At 51.1% G+C, this 21216-nt stretch overlaps 1 protein-coding gene across 1 annotated transcript in view; it reads left to right on the top strand.

Annotated features, from left to right (window-relative positions):
* The window catches only part of LOC107109763 (beta-arrestin-1), an 86567-nt gene extending 72417 nt beyond the window's left edge, over positions 1 to 14150 (top strand). Inside the window, exons 12-15 of the mRNA XM_015410457.1 lie at positions 1294 to 1377; positions 8534 to 8604; positions 11173 to 11224; positions 13834 to 14150. Coding sequence (XP_015265943.1) covers positions 1294 to 1377; positions 8534 to 8604; positions 11173 to 11224; positions 13834 to 13945 — 319 coding nt within the window. The 3' untranslated portion in view covers positions 13946 to 14150. The remainder of the gene's footprint in view (positions 1 to 1293; positions 1378 to 8533; positions 8605 to 11172; positions 11225 to 13833) is intronic.
* The last annotated feature ends 7066 nt before the right edge of the window (positions 14151 to 21216 follow it).

Here is a 21216-nt window from a genome sequence, read left to right as displayed (position 1 = left end):
GGGAGGTCTGAAGGTCTTGGGGGGGTACTCTGGGCCTTCTCAAGGGAACCTAAAACCAGAGTGGGGGCAGCGTTAGGTGACCCCCCACCTGAGCCATGACAGGGGCTCTGCCCCCTTCCTTAAAGGGCCAGCCCCTTTCTTAAAGGCCCCCCGCTTTTGAGAAGAAGTGGGGGTGGTGGCATGCACCCTTCTGCCTCCCCTCCATTAAGATTTAAAGGGCCCTTCAGCCGAGCGGCGGGGAGCAGGTGGCCTGCCAGTCAGCTGGAGGGCCCTTTAAATGTTTTTGAGGGCCCACCCCCTCTTCATTATGGCAAATAATGGCAGCCCCGCCAGAAGAATCTTTGCCCCATGAGCCACAAAATCCTGGCTATGGGCCTGAGGCCTTCCTGGGTGACCTTGGGCCAGTAACATGCTCTGAGCCGCACCTACCTCACAGGGTTGTGGTGAGGGTACAGCGGAAGAAATTCTTTGGCGGAAGGCTGGTATAGAAATACAGTCGATGGATACCACTGCTGTTATTGCTTATTATGCCACCCGTGTAGGTGACCCTTTGCGTCCCAAACTCCATTAGACTTTCCCAGACAAGCTCTCTGCTGCAAGGAGCATGCAGTTTACAGTCTTCAATGGGGAAGAGGATGGAGGGGAGGGACGGAGGCCAAGAAGTGGCCCGTCACTCCAGCGGCTTCCACTTAGAGTCATAGAATCATAGAATGTTAGAGTTGGAAGGGACCTTGGAGGTCATCTAGTCCAACCCCCTGCACTCTGCAGGAGCACAGCCAAGAGATAGCCCTACATATCTACAACATACCCGAAAGATGGTCGTCCAGCCTCCGCTTGAAAATGTCCAGCGAAGGAGCATCCACCACCTCCCGAGGCAGTCTGTTCCCCTGCCCAACCACTCTGACAGTTGAGAAGTTTCTCCTGATATTGAGCCAGTATCGACTCCCTTGTCATTTCCACCCATTAGACCTAGTCTTGCAATCCGGAGCAAGAGAGAATAGATCCGCTCCATCTTCTACATGACAGCCCTCCAAATACTTGAAGACTGCAATCGTGTCCCCTCTAAGCCTTCTCTTTCCCAGGCTAAACAGACCCAATTCTTTCAGCCTTTCCTCATAAGACTTGGATTCCAACCCTCTCACCATCCTGGTTGCCCTCTTCTGGACACGCTCCAGCTTGTCAACCTCCTTCCTCAAATGTGGTGCCCAGAACTGGACACGGGACTTCAGGTGAGGCCTGACCATCGCAGAATAAGCATGTCTCACGTGCCTTTCTGTCGCTCTTCCCTTTCAGGCTGCGAGACGGCGCCAACAAGGAGATCTTGGGCATCATTGTGTCGTACAAAGTGAAAGTGAAGCTGGTCGTCTCCCGGGGAGGGTGAGTACACTTCGGGGAAACCCTCCCTCTGTGCCCTGCAACGGGAGTCTTGAGTCACTGGGAAGCTGCCCCCATCGCACCGTGGTCCCTCTAGCCCACAGTGGTCTCTGTGGAACAATGCACCAAAGGCATGTTGTCGCAGGGCCCGCCAGTGCGCCTGCTGGCGCATCGAGGCGCATACCTCCCCTGCCCAGGTAGTGTGGGCTGCCCGGTGTGTAGCCAGGGCTCTTTTTGTAGAAAAAGCCCAGCAGGAACTCATTAGCATATTGGACCACACCCCTGACAGCACAGCTCATTAGCACATTAGGCCACACCCCCATGTTACCAGAAGTGTGGTCATCCAGCCACACCCACCTTTTGCTTCTTATTCTGTTTACCTTGGCTGTAGTCAAAACCCAGGGCCTTTTTTTGTAGCAGGGACTCCTTTGCATGTTAGGCCACACGCCCCTAATGTAGCCAATCCTAATGAGTTTCTGCTGTTGGGTGTGGCCTCTTATGCTAATGAGTTCCTGCTGGGCGTGGCCAACTCAGGAGCCAGCCGGAACTCCGTTCGTGGGCGTTCCTGCCCAAAAATAGCCCTGTGTGTAGCAATCTGCAATCCGAGACAGGCGGTAAATCCAGGAGACCCTGCCACTGTGACTGGTGGGCAGCTCACGGCTTGTGCGTCCTGGCTCCAGGGGCCGGGCGGTTGAAGCCAGACCTGGGTCTCGAAGCCCGCCGACCACGAAAGCTTTCTCCTTGCAAGCTGTAACCAATTCTCTCGTCTCCTTTGGTAACGCCAGCCTGCTGGGAGACCTCGCGTCCAGGTAATGCTCTCGCTCTGGCCGTGTGTGGTGCAGACGTCCCACCCAGCATGCCCGTGCCCCACGCTGCACACCTCCATCCCATATCCCAGTGGTGGCGAACCTATGGCACGGGTGCCAGAGGTGGCACTCAGAGCCCTCTCCGTGGGCACGCGTGCCATCGCCCCAGCCAGGCCCAGACCGTCATTAAAGTGTCGAATTCTCTGCCAAATAATTTTAAGTCAATGAAAGCATTTGGGATGGCTTTCCTTACTTTGTTTGGATCATCTTAAGTTAATGTATGGGTTGTTTTTTCTAAAGTAAAACCTCAGTATTCAGGTTAAATTGCTGTGTTGGCACTTTGCGATCAATAAGTGGGCTTTGGGTCGCAGTTTGGGCACTCGGTCTCTAAAAGGTTCGCCATCACTGCCATATCCCATTTCATCTTCCAAAAGCCGTCATGTTTTTCTTTGGTTGACATCTCCTTTTCCCGTTCCTTTGTCAAACGAGTTACTTGTGGACTCTCGGACAGAGAGGGTCTTTGCAGATTCTGCAGGTCCTCCAACCTCATCTGTTGGGTCACCGTATACTGTCAGTCGCCTCCTGGTTCTTTCCACCAAGCCTGCTGTGTGTGTGTGTGTGTGTGTGTGTGTGTGATTCCCAGAAGTGTCTAGCTGGTCACGGTTGGAAACTGGATAACGTCAGGAAGTTCTTCCTCAGGTTTAGCTGAAAACTCTTTTGATTTAATTTCAACCCGTTGGTTCCGATCCGACCTTCTGGGGCAACAGAAAACAAACTCCACACCATCCTCTACAGGACAGCCCTTCAAGTACTTGAAGATGGTGATCAAATCCCCTCTCAGCCGTCTCCTCTTCAGGCTAAATAGAGGGTAGCTCATTTCTGTTCAGGGGCAGAAAATTAGCATCTATAGCGAGATAATATCAGAGGGCAGCCCTGTTGGTCAGCAGTAGAAGAGCTGTATTCGAGTCCAGTAGCGCCTTAAAGAAGAAGAAGGATTGGATTTATACCCCGCCCTTCACTACCCAGAGGAGTCTCAGAGCAGCTGACAAACTCCTTTCCCTTCCCCTCCCCACAACAGACACCCTGGGAGGTAAAAGAAGAAGAAGAAGAGATTGGATTTATACCCTGCCCTTCACTACCCAGAGGAGTCTCAGAGCAGCTGACAAACTCCTTTCCCTTCCCCTCCCCACAACAGACACCCTGGGAGGTAAAAGAAGAAGAAGAAGAGATTGGATTTATACCCTGCCCTTCACTACCCAGAGGAGTCTCAGAGCAGCTGACAAACTCCTTTCCCTTCCCCTCCCCACAACAGACACCCTGTGAGGTAGGCAGGGCTGAGAGCTCTGAGAGAAACTGCTCTTTTTCAAGAACAGCTCTAACAGAACTACGGCTTGCCCAAGGTCATCCAGCCAGGTGCGAGTGGAGAAGTGGGGAATCAAACTCGGTTCTCCCAGATTAGAGTCCGTGCACTTAACCACTACACCAATACCCTGAACCAACAAGATGTTCAGGGTATGCATTTTCAAGAGTCAGAGCTCCCTTCACCAGATATGAAGATCCCTGAGTCCTTCTGTCCCAGTCAAAAGGTGGGCAGGGTGTCGCAGACAGGGAACTCAGGATGCAGAGGTCAAATGCAGCATGGAATCGGCGTGATTAGAGCAGAGGAGAAATGCTTAAAGGTAAAGGTAAAGGTTCCCTTGCTCGAAAGCCAGTCGAATCCGTCTCTAGGGTTGCGGTGCTCATCTCTGTTTCAAAGCCGAAGAGCCAGCGCTGTCCGAAGACGTTTCTGTGGTCGTGTGGCCGGCATGACTAAACACCAAGGCGCACGAACGCTGTTACCTTCCCACCGAAGTGGTACCTATTTATCTACTTGCAATTTCTTGCTTTCGAACGGCTAGGTTGGCAGGAGCGGGAACTAGAGACGGGAGCTCACTCCGTCACGCGGCGCACTCGGGTCTCGAACTGCTGAGCTACCGACCTTCCACCGCCTGCAGTTCAACGTCTGAACCACTTGAGCCACCGCAGCTCCCGGAGAAATGCTTAGGGGGCTGCAAATTATCACTTATAGTGAGCTAAGAATCCTGTGACCCTGTTCAGCACCGTATATTTAGATGCAAGGACTAAGAGACCTGAATTCTGTTTTGTATCTGATGAAGGGATCTTGAAAGCTTATAGTTTGGGAATCTTGTTGGTCTCGAAGGCGCTACGGGACTCGAATTGTGCTCTTCTACTGCAGATCGACATGGCTGCCCGCTGAACCTATCCTAGTGGAGGATTCTCAGTGAGTCAGGGCTGACAGAAGACAATTCGGAGCCTGAGGAACAGAAACACAAGTGCCCCCTCCTCTCCCATTAATTAGTATGAGGCACAATCCCTGAGCGAGCTCTCTGGCAGAGCCCCAGCTGAAAGGATTGAGAGCTGTCCAAGAGCGCTGTGGGGCCAGATGGCCAAGGGGTCAGCTGCTTGGCAGAGAAAGGGATTTGCTGGAGACGCTCTTCCGCCACAATGGGGGGGAGGCAGCCTTTTCACATCTTCTGATACATCTTCATTTGAGGAGACCTACTTCCTCCCCCACAGTTCTTGATTCATGACATGGGGTGTATTCAGGGGGTTGGAGTACTTTCCCTGTGAGGAAAGGCTGAAGATTCGGGGACTTTTTAGGTCAGAAAAGAGATGACTAGGGGTGTGCATATGCAAAAAATGGCCTTTTCTGGATTTTTCATTATTTCCCGATATTCCCGAATCTCAATATTGGTATGATATTGAGATACGGGTAAATAATCAGGAAACCCAAATTTATTCGGCATTTAAAAATGCCTTCTCTCGCCACCACCACGGTGCGACTTGGGGATTGAAGGGAAGCCATTTAAAAATGCCTTCACTTGCGGAGTCACACCTCCAAGAGTGAAGGGAATGCCTTCTCCAAGTCGTGCCGCTCCCACCCGAATAAAAGCTGAATAATATCGGCTGTTATTCAGGCCAGCTATATCAGTAGCCGAATCAGATTGTCTAATCTGCATTTGGCTCAATATATACCCGAAAAATACTGATAAGGGGGTTTGGGGGGTATTTATTGGGCTTGGTTTATACCGAACACACACCCTTAGAGATGACTAAAGGGGGACATGATAGAAGTTTATAAAATTATGCATGGGGTGGAGAGAGTGGACAAATAGAATTTTTCGTCCCTCTCCCAGAATACCAGAATTTCAGGGCATCCAATGAAGATGATGGGCAGTAGGTTCAGGACAGATGAAAGGATATACTTCCTTACACAGAGAGTGATTAAGATGTGGAATTTGCTGCCAGATGGCCACAGGAATAGACAGCTTTAAAGGAGGATTAGGTAGATTGAAGGAGGATAAGTGGCTACTAGCCATGGTGACTAAAGGGAACTTCCACATTCAGAGGCAGTCAACCTGCGAATCACAGAGCCAGGAGGCAACATTAGGGAAAGTCCTCAGCCTCTATGCCTTGTTGTTAGCCCTCCAGAGGAACTGGCTGGCCACTGTACTGGGCTAGATGGACCCTCACTGGTCTGATGCAGCAGGGCTCTTCTGAGGTTCTTATCGGGGAAGGCCTTGGCCTCTCTGCCCTGTTGTTGGCCCTCCAGAGGAACTGGCTGGCCCCTGTGTGAGATGGGAGGCTGGACTAGATGGACCCTCCCTGGTCTGACCAAGCAGGGCTCCTCTGAGGTTCTCATCAGGGGAAGGCCTTGGCCTCTCTGCCCTGCTGTTGGTCCTCCAGAGGAACCGATTGGCCTCTGTGTGAGACAGGAGGCTGGACTAGAGGGACCCTCCCTGGTCTGACCCAGCAGGGCTCTTCTGAGGTTCTTATCTGGGGAAGGCCTCGGCCTCTGAGCCCTGGTGTTGGCCCTCCAGAGGAACTGGTTGGCCCCTGTGTGAGACGAGAGGCTGGACTGGATGGACCCTCCCTGGTCTGACCCAGCAGGGCTCTTCTGAGGTTCTTATCAGGGGAAGGCCTCGGCCTTCGGCCTCCAGAGGAACTGGCTGGCCCCTGTGTGAGACGGGATGCTGGACCAGATGAACCCTCAGTGGTCTGATCCAGTGGGGCCCTTCTCAGATTCTTTACGGACTTATGTTCTTAACTTCCACATTCAGAAGTGGTCTCCCTTGCTATACCAGGAGGCAACAACCGGGGAAGACTTCAGCCCGCATGCCCTGTTTGTTGGTCCTCTCTTAGCCTCCGGTCCTCTCTTAGCCACCCTGCGAAACAGATTTCCGGGCCAGAGGGACCCTCCCTGATCTGATCCCGCAAGGCGCTTCTTATGCATGCTCTTGACTCCCCCCCACCCCGTCCTTTGCCACCGGGAGTCTCTCGCCATGGCTTCCACCAGCTGGGGGCTTTCCTTCCCGCTCATAAATTGCATCCATCACAAAGCTTCTCCCGTCTCCATCAGTTCAGCCCCCCGGGGGGGCTGTTTTTTCCAGTCCAGGGCTCAAAATGCTCTGAACGGTCATTGAGGGGGTTCCCTTCCAGCTCCGATTCACCCTTTCCCAGCATGCAAACGAATGAGCGGCGGCAGCGAGTTCCTCCGGCTCTCAGTGACCCAGCATGCTGATTCCCCCCCCCCCATCTATAGGGCGTGCCTTTCTAAGTGGATGTTCGGCAAGATTCTATGCAATGCCTCCCCCTGCTGGCCGAGAAGAACTGGTGCGTCCCTTTCGTGCCGGTGCAAACGCAGAAACCGATCGACTTGCGTTTGTTCCAGTTTGGTTAGGCGTGTCGGTCTGAAGCAGCGGAACAAATTTAGAGTCCCGTGGCACCTGTGAGACCGACAAAGGTTTATTCAAGGTGCGAGCTTTTGTGTGCATGCGCACTTTTTCAAATACATCGGAGACGAACGGAGAGTCTCGGTTCGCTTTCCGCAATGAGAAAAGATGCCTTTACACATTTATCCCCTAGTTTGACGTATTTATCGCTTTGCTGTCCTTTCCCCCCCTTAATTAAATCGAAACAACTGTTGACCTTATAACCTTAACCTTGTTATTTAGTTTTGTCTTTGCATATCTTAAAACGGCTTCATCAATTTGGTGTCGTGGTCAAGTGCGCGGACTCTAATCTGGGAGAACCGGGTTTGATTCCACACTCCTCCACTTGCAGCTGCTGGATGACCTTGGGCAAGCCATACTTCTCTCAGAGCTGTCCTTGAAGAAGAGCAGTTTCTGTCAGAGCTCTCTCAGCCCCACCTACCTCACAGGGTGTCTGTTGTGGGAAGGGGAAGGGGAAGGGGAAGGAGTCTGTAAGCCGCTCTGAGACTCCTTCAGGTAGTGAAGGGCGGGGTATGAATCCAATCTCCTCCTCCTTCTTCTTCCACGTACAGCTGCTGGTGTGACCCCGGGCCAGTCCTAAGTTCTCTCAGAGCTGTTTTCTCAAGGACAGTTCTCTCAGAGCTCTCTCAGCCCCACCTACCTCACAGGGTGTCTGTTGTGGGGCGGGGGAGGGAAAGGAGTTTGCAAGCCGCTCTGAGACTCCTTTGGGTGGTGAAGGGCGGGGTATGAATCCAATCTCCTCCTCCTCTTCTTCCTCCTCCTCCTCTTTCTTTTCTTTTTCTTCTCCCTCTTCTTATTACATGCAGGGGTCATTTCGTAGAAAAAGAAATGTAGTTCATTAGCATAACTCATTAGCATGAATTATTTGCATACGCCACACCCCCTGACATCACCGGAAGTGTGTCAGAAGGCAACACTCACCGCTCAGGCTGCACTGGACTCTTTTGGGTTGCTAGCTATTTGGGGGGGACAGGACGTGCAGATCTGTCCTCGCAGAGGAGGGAGAGCTTGTACCTGAATAAAACTTGGCCTTAAAGGTGCCACTGGACTGTTTTGGACTGGGGGGCCGGGGGGGGAGGCTCTGCAACATACCTGGCTGCTTCTTGCTCTGACTGAGGGCTGCTGGGTGCAGGGGGTGGGGCTTGTTGCATGTGCCCGCCCCCTGGGCTCTTTACTGCCGGAGCTCCGCTCCTGTGCACTCCTGCAGGAAATGACCCCTGATTACATGTTATTTTGCTGTTCAGCCTCTGTCTATAAGTTCGAACTCTACCTTCCATTCCAATGTGTTTGAAAAAGTGGTGCATGAACACAAAAGCTCATACCTTGAACAAACGTTTATCGGTCTTAAAGGTGCCACACTGGACTCTCAATTTGAGTTTGGACGTGCAACAGGCAATGGTTGTTTATGCAACGTGCATCAGCCGGGCTCCGGCTTCAGGGGAAGGACGCTGATTCAAGAAGGGCGGGGGGGGCATTTGTCCGAAGCACGGACAAGCACACACTGGGGGTTCAGCAATGCTTCTTTTCCCCCCGGGGCTCACTCTCTGTGTCTCTTTCCAGTGACGTGGCCGTGGAGTTGCCTTTCACCCTCATGCACCCGAAGCCGAAGGAGGAACCCTTGCACAGAGACGGTGAGTCCCGCCAGCCCTTCCGCAGGGGGCTTTGCCGGGGGGAGGAATGTTGGAAGGGCAGCTCTTGAAACTTGGGAAGAGGTAGAAGTGGGAACTGCCCCTTGCTGGTCAAGGGGATGCTGTTTTTCCTTAGAGGTGGGACCGGGCAGAGTTTCTGCTGGCAGGGCAAGCCACAGTGTGAATGCCTCAGCCACACTCGCTGACATCACAGCAAACCCTGAGACTGCAGGAAGAGCCTCTGCTCGGCATGCAGAAGGTCTCCGGGTTCAATCCCCGGCATCTCCAGATAAAAGGACCAGGCAGGAGGTGATGTGAAAGACCTCCGCCTGAGACCCTGGAGAGCTGTAAAGAGGGGCTGTGGCTCAGTGGAAGAGCCTCTGCTTGGCATGCAGAAGGTCCCTGGTTCAACCCCTGGCATCTCCAGTTAAAAGGACCAGGCACGAGGTGATGGGGAAGACCTCACCCTGAGCCCCTGGAGACCAATGGAGAGGGGCCGTGCCTCAGTGGTAGAGCCTCTGCTTGGCAGGCAGAAGGTCCCAGGTTCAATCCCTGGCATCTCCAGTTGAAAGGATCAGGCAGGAGGTGATGTAAAAGACCTCAGCCTGAGACCCTGGAGAGCCATGGAGAGGGGGCTGTGGCTCAGTGGTAGAGCATCTGCTTGGCATGCAGAAGGTCCCAGGTCCAATCCCCAGCATCCCCAATCCCCCTGTGTGAGAAGGGATGCTGGACTAGATGGACCCTCCCTGGTCTGATCCAGCAGGTCTCTTCTGAGGTTCTTCTCAGGGGAAGGCCTCGGCCTCTCTGCCCTGTTGTTGGCCCTCCAGAGGAACTGGCTGGCCACTCTGTCTCATCCAGCAGGCTCTACTTAATGTTCATTTATACTTTGCCATTTGCCCCAATGGAAACTAAAACAACTTACATCATTCTTCTCTCCTCCATTTTATCTTTAAACATCCCTGTGAGGTAGTACAGGCAAAGCGTTTGTGACTGCCCCAGAGTCCCCCAGCAAGCTTCCATGGCAAAGCAGAGATTCGAATCCAGGTCTCTCAGATCTTAGTCTGACCTGTCTTCAGCGAGATGGCAGCTTGCTTCATTTAGGATGGGAATGCCCCCAAATGAGATTTTGTCATTAAACAAAATTAGATGTTGCCATTAATCGGCTGACCCTCCCTGGCCCGAGGGAGGCCAAAATAACTATCACCAGGGCCGGAGCCTTTTCAGTGGCTGCCCCTACCTGGTGGAACGAGCTCCCGGAGGAGATCAGGGCCCTGCTGGACCTTTTGCAGTTCCGCAGGGCCTGTAAGATGGAGCTCTTCTGCCAGGTGTTTAATTAGGGGCCGCCGCTACTGCTGGCAGTTACTGCAGGCTGCTATCGCAAGCCGCTATTGCAGAGCTCTGGTCTGTGGTTTTAACATCTATCTGATTATGAGCAGAAACATCGTGGAACATCTGGGCAGTGGAAATTTACTCTGGCAATATACCATCTAGGTTAATTTAACAGCCGGCAACACTTTGTATTTATAATGTTTTTATTGTGTGGTTAAATATTTGTGTAATTTTAATGTATTTATGCTGTTATATGAGCTGTGGTGGCTCAAGTGGTTAAGACGCTGAACTGCAGGCTGTGGAAGGTCGGTAGTTCAGCAGTTCGAGACCCAAGTGTGCCACATGACAAAGTGAGCTCCCGTCTCTAGTTCCAGCTACTGCCAACCTAGCAGTCCGAAAGCAAGAAATTGCAAGTAGATAAATAGGTACCACTTCGGTGGGAAGGTAACAGCGTTCCGTGCGCCTTGGTGTTTAGTCATGCCAGCCACATGACCACAGAAACGTCTTCGGACAGCGCTGGCTCTTCGGCTTTGAAACGGAGATGAGCACCGCAACCCTAGAGTTGGATTTGACTGACTTTCGAGCAAGGGAACCTTTACCTTTACCTTACGCTTTTATGGAAGCCGCCCTGAGCCTGCTGTGTCGGAGGGCGGGGTATAAATTTGATAATAAATAAATAAACGGAGGACCTATAACACTCCCAAAAACATTTCCAAAAAAAGGTTTTTGGGAAAGTTATACATCTTCAGTTCAATGACAAGACTCCCTCCCTGAGTGATTTCCTTCGGTATTCAGAAGGTGCAGTGTGAAAACGAATGTTTTGACTTGGTGTGGAACTTATTGACTCCAAGAAAGATATCGACAGTTAAGTAAGTGGCAAAGAAGACAAAACCGTGGCATTGAAAGATTGGATCGCCGCATCGCGGAAAACTGCCTGGAATGGCAGAAATTGATCGAGGGTATTGCCTCTGGGAAGAGTTGAGAGGCGTTTTGAAGACTCTGGTCCCTGTTCATTGATTTTGTGATCTCAAGATACTATTTAAACGCCTGTAAGTCATTTCCCTGTAATGTAGATGAATCGGTTGTATTTATTTGCTCAGAACCCCCCTCCCCATTAATGAAGTAAGAATGCAGACTGCTGTCTTGGATGTGGGGCGGGTTAACAAAAAACGTTAGTGGGTTGTCAGAGAATCGATCGCTTCCCGAGAGCTCTAACCATTTGCCGCAATTGCCTGTGTTCAGTTCCAGAAAACGAAGCTCCCGTTGACACAAACCTTATCGAGCTGGACACAAAGTAAGCCAGATTTGGGGGTGGGGTGGGGGGGCCATGTGGGGAGGGCCGGGGCGGAAGCGCGGGGGGGGGTCATTCCTGCGTCATTCTTTGCCGCATGTGACTTACTAACAACTGACTCATCTATCGCTAACCTCGTTACGTGCCGTTCTCCACGCGGAACCCAGCGCTTCGAACGCCTCTCGCGCCTAACCTTTTAATGCACGGAATGCATGTTTCTTCTCTTCCCCCCCTTCTTTGCACGCTCACACCCGCTGGCTTTGTACGCATGCGCGGCCACGCAGGAGACCCAAAGTAAGACGGCGCCTTCCCCGTGTCTTTGATCCTCCGCGTTCCCTTCTGTGTCGGGTTCCTTACGTCCAAACTTTTTAAGTGAGTCGTGGCAAGAGTGGGCCCGTAGCTACGGTGGGGCTTTACGCAAGCTTAGAATCATAGAATGTTAGCGTTGGAAGGGACCTTGCAGGTCATCTAGTCCAGCCCCCTGCACTCTGCAGGAGCAGAGCCGAAAGAGAGCCCTACATACCTACAACATACCCGAAAGATGGTTGTCCAGCCTCCGCTTGATACCTTGTGTAACGCGTAGAAACACAGAGCTGGAGGGAGCCCTGAAGGTCATCTAGTCCAGCCCCCTGCACTTTACAGGAGCATAGCCGAAAGAGAACCCTACATACCTACAACATACCCGAAAGATGGTTGTCCAGCCTCCACTTGATACCTTGTGTAACGCGTAGAAACACAGAGCTGGAGGGAGCCCTGAAGGTCATCTAGTCCAGCCCCCTGCACTCTGCAGGAGCATAGCTGAAAGAGAGCCCTACATACCTACAACATACCCAAAAGATGGTTGTCCACCCTCCACTTGATACCTCGTGTAACACGTAGAAACACAGAGCTGGAGGGTTCCATGAAGGTCATCTAGTCCAACCCTTGCACAATGCAGGAAAGTCACTAATACCTCCCTGTCCACACCCGCAGTGTTCCATGCTCTAGGCATACATTCTCTGCTTGCCTCCCCACCCCACCCCCCAGGCAGCAGAAGAAATTAGACAAATGTAAGAAACAGACTCAAACAGGCTAAATTTGTTACCGTTCTCAACCTTTGTGTGTGTTTTTCGCTCTTCTCTTGATTAATCCTAAATTAATCCTAAATTAATCGAGGGAATAGGAAGCTGTAGCCGACAGATATCTGCTCCAGTAGGACTCTTTGCAGTCACATTTACATAATGCAGATCTTCGCTGTGTAGGCACTTCTTTGAGCTAATGCATAAAGCAGGGAACCACCGACAGTTCAAAACTAATAAAAGTGATGGGTCTTGAACACAGTCCCAGGTGGGCAGCCGCGTGGCTCTGAAGCAGTAGGACAAATTTAGAGTCCAGTGGGGGCACCTTTAAGACCAACAAAGGTTCATTCAAGGTATGCGCTTTCGTGTGCAGGCACATTTTTTCAAATACACTGGAAGGGAAGGTAGAGTTCCAACTTATGGACAGCGTGAGCAGCAAATTTGCATGTAACGTGATGGAAGATGTTTTCAGTTATGCAGAAACAAAACTAAGGAACAAGCTACGGTTTATAAAGTCAACAGTTGTTTTGATTTAATTAACGGGGGAAAGGGCAGCAAAGTGATAAATATGCCCAGGCTTTTTTTGTAGAAAAAGTCCAGCAGGAACTCATTAGCATAATAGGCCACACCCAGCAGCAGAAACTCATCAGCATATTAGGCCACACCCCTGATTGCACCACTCATTAGCATATTAGGTCGCACCCCCATGTTACCAGAAGTGTGGTCATCCAGCCACACCCACCTTTTGCTTCTTATTCTGTTTACCTTGTTTGTTGTCAAAACCCAGGGCCTTGTTTTGTAGCAGGAACTCCTTTGCATGTTAGGCCACACCCCCCTAATGTAGCCAATCCTAATGAGTTTCTGCTGTTGGGCGTGGCCTCTTATGCTAATGCGTTCCTGCTGGGTGTGGCCAACTCGGGAGCCAGCCGGAACTCCGTTCCTGTGCGTTCCTGCCCAAAAATAGCCTTGAATATGTCAGAATAAGGGGATAAATGTGTAAAGGTACCTTTTCTAATTGTGGGAAGTAAACTGAGACTTCTCTTGAACAGGCATTGCTAGACCCGCTTTTCAAGGTGGAGTCACGCCCAGTGTTCCCTCTAAGCTGAGTGAGTGTGAGCCAGCTCACAGTTTTTTAGCCTCTGGCTCGTACAGTTTTGTCCAAGCTCAGGAAGGGATGGCTCCAGAGCAAACTCATTTATGCATGCAGCCAAACTGTTTGCTCATAACTTTAATGCCAGTCGCTCACAAAGTAGAATGTTTGCGCACAAGACTCCACGCCTTAGAGGGAGCATCGGTCACGCCCCCAGAACCTTGAAACACGTGCAAGCTTTAGCGGCTTCCTCTGGTGATTCGAAAACTATCAAGCCCCCCTCATCACGCTGACTCTGTTTAATGAATTCGGGCTGCAGAATTTGCCCTAAGTGCTAGAGGGAGACCTTCCACAGGATGCCTTGAAAGGGCGTCAGCTTGACTACCTCCTCCTGGGACACCCCCAGGAGACACCTCCTTACAGCTGCCTGATCCGCCGTTTCTCTCTCTCTCTCTCTCTCCCAGTGACGATGACATCGTTTTTGAAGACTTTGCCCGGCAGCGGCTCAAAGGCATGAAGGACGAGAAGGAGGAAGACGAAGAGGGCACAAACTCTCCGCAGCTGAACGACAGATAAACTGGAGCGCTCCCCCCCCCACCTCCAACTTCCTTCTCTTCGTTTCACAGTATAAAACGCCGCCCGTGCACTAGGGCCGCTTCTCTTTTTGTATAAGTCATTTGTTTTCTAAGACGGTGCCCGAGAGCCCAGGCTGGGGGCCCCTTGGCCATCTCGTGGGCAGCTGTGCCAACCACAGTTCCGCTGCCGGGTGCCGAGAGCGCACGCTGGTTTGTGAGTCACGTCGTGGGCATGCGTGTGTGCTGTCGTATGTGTGTGTGTGTGTGTGTGTGGGAGGGGTGTGCCGTGACGGCTGTGCTCTGCCTGGAGGGGGGGGTGAAGTGCGTACTCAGAAATTGCCCGTCTGCTCTCTTTACATTTGTGTGTACCCAGTGCAGTCGGATTTGGGCAGACAGTAAATGTGTTGAATCGGTGTGTATATTTAACTGGGGGGTGGGGTGAGAGAATTTCCAATGGCCTTGAAAGGAATTCAGACGTCGTGGTGGAGGAGAGCCCAGCCAGAGCGGTAGAACCTCCACAGTCAGGGGCAGTGTACCTGAGTCCCGGCAGCCTGGGACAGTCAACAGGCTATCGGTCATCTTTCTGCTTTGCTTGGGAGCTTCTGGGAGCATCTGTGCTGTCAGGGGGTGGGTGGGTGGGCGGGGACCAGAGGCCGGTTTCAGTAGACCAGTACAGCCAAGTTCATCTGCTGTTTCTCCGGGATTTCACATAATGGATCCTGGCCATTCTCAGCTTTCAGCGACTTTAACTGAGGCTTTCTTAGTTGTTGGTAGCTTTGGGGGGACGGGGGACAACAAAACTCCTAGTTCGGTATTTGTTTAAAGACATTCAAAGCCATCAGGTCACCTTACCCTACCCGCGTCTTCCACGGGGCCAAAAAGGAACACAACGTTTTGCAGGTCATATAGGCTTGCCAAGTCCCCCTGGGGGGCGAGGAAATCCCCGCCCCAGAGGCCCGTTCCCCGCCGTCGGTGGATCGGGCCCCGGGGGGACTCCACCCTGACGTGCACGTCACCCGGAAGTGACGTGATGACGCCGGGCACGCTGGGGGCGGGGCCACGGTCATCCGAGGGAAAACTCTATGGTTTCCGAGGGAAAACTCTATGGTTTTCCCTTGGATGGTCGTGGCCCCGCCCCCAGCATGCCCGGCGTCATTACATCACTTCCGGGTGACGCACACGCACTCCAGCCGCCAACCGGGAGTCCCCCGCTGCAGCTCAATTCCAACTTGGCAACCCTAAGGTCATAACAGAAAATTAGTAAACCGAAAAAGGAACCACAGTGACAAAGAAATGTATCAGACAAAGAAACACTGCGATAAAAATGACAATGGCATTTGATAAAATCTTATGAACGTCAAATTATATTACAAATCAGACTTTTACAATATTACTAGGGAGATTCATAGAATCATAGGATGCTAGAATTGGAAGGGAACTTGCAGGTCATCTAGTCCAACCCCCCGCACTCTGCAGGAGCATAACATTTATTTATTTATTTATTTATAGTCAAATTTATACCCCGCCCTCCCCGCAAAGCCGGCTTAGGGCTGCTTCCAACAAACAGTACAACAATACAGAATAAAAGCATAAATAGTACAGAATTAAAACACAACATTCTAACATTCTCAAGGAAAAGTCCGTCATCTTCAATGAGCATTCGGTTACAAATTCATTCCACCAATCTTCCTCAGGAGTAATCCTATTATATTGAAACGTGTCAGCCTCTTGATTCAGCTTACCTTCTTTTTTACTTTCTTCAAATTTTTACAGCTTTTTTTTTTTTACTCTCTTCAAATTTTTACAGCTTAACTTCTTTTTTGCTTTCTTCAAATTATCTTCTGGTTCCATTTTCACATTATTACAGCTTAACTTATTTTTTTACTTTCTTCAAATTATCTTCTAGTTCCATTTCAAGTGTTTGAATCAGGAGCAAGCCCATTAATTTATTTCTAGTAGTAGCAACCAGTCTTCTTTTCTATCCGGCTAGAAGCCTTCTTTTTTAAAATTTGCCTGGCAATTGCTCTCTTATCTCAAGTTGCTGGCTCAATTGCTCTCTAGTCGTTTCTAGTGGTAGTTAGAATTTCCTTAGTAAGAGGGTGCGTTCAGACGGGCCGTTTAGTCTGCTTTCGGCACACTTCAGTAACGGATTTTATATCCACGTTCACACACCCAACATCTGCGCACCGTCCCCAGCCATCGCTTTCCAGCTCAACCCCCCTTTAAAACGGAGTATTTTGATACCAGGTCCCCAAGTGGTGTTTTCCTGATTCTCCGGTTCTAGCCGCACTTTTCTGATGTCTGGTCGCTCCTGCGGTGTCGAGCCACTTCCGGTTTAAACCCCCTCCCTGCTCGAAAGCTGCCCGAGGCTTCCGCTTTTCGCCCGCCATTTTTTTATGCGTCAGCGGTGCGTGCATAGGCAGAGCTCCGCCACCGCATTTAGAAAACCGACATTTAAACGGTCACTTGTTTTAGCGTTTAGATGAGTTCGGGATCTCACGGAGGCCATTTTCGGCTCAAATGTTTAAAGGGAAGTTTTGTGTTGGAGGGGTTGGATTGATTCGCCCTGGTGGTTCTGCGCATGCGCCATGATAGTTTCCCCCCTTTTATGGAGGGGCGCCCATGCGCATGCGCAAACTGAGGAAAAACAAAAAAACCTGCCAACGCATGCTCCCGTGCGCTGGTAGTGTAGATGCCGGGGAGCAATGTGACTGCGCGGTGAGGCTGGATAAGGGAGGTAAGTGTGATTGCGATTAACCAAATCAAATATAATCCGGTCAGAACCGGAGCAGTTTAACCCGTTCTCAGCACGCCGTCTGTCCGTACCCATACTGTAAAAGTTTCATTTGTAATATAATTTGATGTTCATAAGATTTCTTAAATGTCCTTGTCCTTTTTATTCACAGTGTTTGTTTGATATATAACAGAAACTTGGCTGGTCATGCCAACTGGCATTTCGGTTAGGAAGGCTTTTAGGCAGCGGGATCAGCCTGTGCCTGGCAGAAGCGGGTACATGCCCAGGCTGGCAAAACTCAGTCCCTGCCTGACACCCCCACCAATGCTCCCTCTAAGCTGTGGAGTCTTGTGAGCAAAAATTCTCCTTTGTGAGCCACTGGCATTAAAGTTGTGAGCGAGCCATTTGGCCGCTGCATAAATCACTTCGCTCTGGAGCCATCCCTTCCTGAGCGAAGACAAAAATGTGTGAGCCAGAGGCTAAAAAACTGCGAGCTGGCTCACACTCACTCAGCTTAGAGGGTACACCGACCTCCCCCCCCACGCTTTATTTATTATTTACTTATTAAATCGTATTCACTAGGCCGCCCTTCCCTACAAGTTGGGCTGAGGGCGGCTTACGACAGAATAGCGTCCAATAAATAATTTAGATTAAAACCAACCTTAAAAGTTACCCAGAGACAGATCAATAAATAAAACAGTATGCAGTCCAAAATGGCCGGGGAGCTTCCCGGCCTCCGGGTGTGGGGGGGTGTTGCACAGGATGGGGAGCTCATACAAGTGCCAGAGGTCATACTATCCCCGTCGCTGCCCCCAACCGAACGGCTGACAGAACATCTCTGCATTCCATGACCTGTGGAAAGGTAGTACAGGGTTGCCACTAAAATTTTATTTTTCATTTCCCTGACTCCCTGACCAACATTTGTCAATTTCCCTGACCACCATTCAAATATAACCACAAGTTAAAAAATTGAATAGGTCAGTGCTCCCTCTAAGCTGTGGAGTCTTGTGAGCAAAAATTCTACTAACATGAAAGTTGTGAGCGGCGATTTGGCCACTGCATAAATTAGTTTCCTCCGGAGCCATCCTTCCTGAGCTAAGACAAGAATGTGAGCCGGAGGCTAAAAAACTGTGAGCTACCTCACACTAACTCAGCCTAGAGGGGACACTGGTCGTATTGCATTAATGCAAGGTAAGGTTCTACTCTACAACTACACCAGTCCCAACTGCAAAAATATTTGTCAAAGAGATTTAACACCAGCTTCTTTCAACATTAGCTGCAGCAACATCTGTTTTTGCAACGGCACCAAAACTTACACCAAGATACAAACTTCAACTCAAGTAAACTCTGAATGCGAACAAATGACATAACATTTGTGTTCTTGTTTTAAAGGTACACTAAAAATTATATAAACGTTCTATCTAAAAGGGTTGGGAAAGGACATCATTGAGTTCTACTTGTGTTCTGCGACTTCTCTATGCCCGTTGCCACAAGAACAGGTCAGGCTCTTGCAGCAGCCGGTCAAAAATCCACTGCTGGAATATGTTTTAATCACAATTCCCCTGACTTTCCCTGACCAATTTTCATTTCCCTGACTTTCCAGAAAGTGGCAACCCTGTAGTAACTCCTGCAGGGCACGGATATTCTCCAGTAGAGTTCCACCCGGTGGGGTCCAGGATTGAAAAAGCGCCAGCCCTGGTCGAGGATGGCCGGATCTTTCTCAGACTGTGGGGAGCACCGGGAGGTTTTTATTCCCTGAGCGTAACCCTCTTCCAGGGAGTTCTATCCGGCTCTCAAGCAGCTGTGTGCCACGCTCCTTAAGTGAAAAGTACGCAAACAGAGAGTGATTTCAGCAAAGCGTACTTTATTCTATCCGGAACAAGACAGCTTTGGCCGGCTCGCAGGCCGGCTTATATCCCCCGAGAAACCACCACCCAAAACACACCCCTACTTCCCTATAGGTTATTTACAGTGGCCGAGAGTCCCATAGGCTCTCGGCCGGGAACCTCGCCCCCTGATTGGAGCGGGGCTAGGATCCGCATAGTCCATTGTCTCTTGGAGCGAAGCTCGCCGTTTGTCCCTGGACTTGTCTGGACTGGATACATTACATAAAGAAAGCGGGACTGTGCCCTTCCGGTGCCCATACTGGGATGTGCTCAGGTGCCTTGCCAACTGTAAGGGGGGGGGGGAGAACCCTGGCCTCCTCTTCCGCCTTTGACAGAGACATTTTTAAATTTATTTAGAAAAGCTCTGCACCGCCTCTCGGGGAACTTGACGGTTGCGGCTTACAAAAATACAAACCTTTTAAAAATTACAACGATTGAAAAGCCCTTGAACGAGAGCACTTTTTAAAAGCCCAGCTCGGGCTGGAGACGCAGACCGGCACAAGACGTCACAGACCACTTAGAATCTCCGTTTCCAAACTTAAAACTGTGTTTTAAAAAGAAGATTCCCCCCCCCCCTTTAATTCGAAGCCTGGATGAGCAGAAACGGTTTGGCCTGGCGCCAAAAAGAAAGCAGCGTCGGTGCCGCCGGGGGGGAGCGCGTTCCGACAGCAAGGGGCCACCACTGAAAAAGCCACGCGTCCGGCCACCACCGGCCTCGCCTCCGAAGGTGGGGAGGGGCACAGAGGGCGGGGCTTATGAGCTCTTAACTGGCGGGCTGGACCATATGGGAGGAGCCTGTCTCTGTAGAAACCCAGGGGTTGAGTAGGAGGTCCAGCGGTGCAGATGAATAACCTTGGTGGCTCCAGTTTGCGGCTCCCGGAGCCAAAGGAGCCCGTTCAGCTATAAGCAAGTCTCTCTCCAGCAAGCCGCACTGCCGACCCTAGTTAGCTCAACGGCCCCGAGTTCAGCTCTGCGCCCGAGAGAGGGCCCGCCAGCTTGTGTTTAATATGCAATCCCTCGTGCCATCCCTCCATAAAGAACCCCATTGTTGTTTCTGTGTCGGTGGGCTTCAGGGCCCCAAAAGTGCTCCGGGGGAGGCGGAAGGGCAGAGTGTAGGCCCTTTGTGGGTGGGGGGGAGAGAGAAGCAGAGAGAAAGTGAGCAAGCCCCTCCGGAGCGAGGGCAGCCCCTGCGCGAGAGCGCCAGGCAGCGTGGTACATTTTGTAACGTGGTTTCTTTGTACTGACCCGCCCCCCGCCCCTGGTACTTCTTCGGTTCCTCCCTTGTATCTGTGACGTTTCCGTGTTTTGTCAAATAAATTATTCTAGTTTACTAATCTTTAAAAAAAATTGAAAAAATAAAAACACACCCTCCAAGCCGTCTCTGAGTCTTGCTCCTTTACGAGTCTCCGCCTGCCGTACTGTGCCAGAAATCCTCAGTCGTCGTTGTTGCCTCCCCCCCGCCGTGTTCGCAACATGGTGTACTGCATATCAGAAAAAGAGTACGTGCTGGAGAATATTGTACACCAGTTTGGTGTCGCGGTTAGGAGCGTGGACTCTAATATGGGAGAACTGGCTTTGATTCCGCACTCCTCCACATGCAGCTGCTGGTGTGACCTTGGATAAAGCGGGGGTCCCCGATTTTTTCGAGCCTGCCGGCACATTTGAAAATCTGTCACAGAATGGCTGCTGGAGGCACAGCCAGCCACAGAATGACTGCGACAGATCGAGAGGGTGAAGAAGAGACTGAAAAGGATGATCGGGGGGTCTGGAGACTGAGCCCTACGAGGAAAGGCTCAGGGCCCTGGGAATGTTTAGTCTGGAGAAGAGGAGACCGAGGGGGGACGTGATTGCTCTCTTTAAATATTTGAAAGGCTGTCATTTGGAGGAGGGCAAGGCGCTGTTCCAGTTGGCAGCAGAGGAGAGGACCCGAAGCAACGGGGTTTCAATGACATGCAGAAAGGTATTGGCTGGATATTAGGAAACAGTTTTTCACGGGCAGAGTGATTCAAGGGTGGAATCAGCTGCCCAGGGAGGTGGTGAGTTCCCTTTCACTGGCAGTTTTCGAGAAGAGGCTGGAGGAATATTTGTCAGAGATGCTTTAAGCCGGTCCTGCATTTGGCAGGGGGTTGGACTAGATGGTCTGTATGGCCCCTTCCAGGGCTCTTTTGGTAGAAAAAGCCCAACGGGAACTCATTAGCATAACAGGCCACACCCAACAGCAGAAACGTATTAGCATGTTAGGCCACACCCCTGACAGCACAGCGCATTAGCCTATTAGGCCACACCCCCGTGTTCCCAGAAGTGTGGTCATTCAGCCACACCCACCTTTTGCTTCTTATTCTGTTTACCTTGTTTGTTGTCAAAACCCAGGGCCTTTTTTTTGGAGCAGGGACTCCTTTGCACGTTAGGCCACACACCCCTTATGTAGCTGTTGGGTGTAGCTTATTATGCTAATCAGTTCCTGCTGGGCGTGGCCAACCCGGGAGCCAGCCGGAACGCCGTTCCTGTGCGTTCCTGCCCCAAAATAGCCCTGGTCCAATTCTGTGAGTCTATGAGATTGTCAGCCGCTCTGAGACTCCTTTTGGGTAGTGAAGGGCAGGGTATCGATCCAATCTCTTCCTCCTCCTCTTCTTCCTCGGGACATCTTTCCCT

This window comes from Gekko japonicus, unplaced genomic scaffold (assembly GCF_001447785.1).
Source record: "Gekko japonicus isolate JY-2015 unplaced genomic scaffold, Gekko_japonicus_V1.1 scaffold2086, whole genome shotgun sequence".
NCBI classification, from domain to species: Eukaryota; Metazoa; Chordata; class Lepidosauria; order Squamata; family Gekkonidae; genus Gekko; species Gekko japonicus.
The sequence above is the reverse complement of the archived record's forward strand: the minus strand, read 5'-3'. Positions and strand labels throughout refer to the sequence as shown.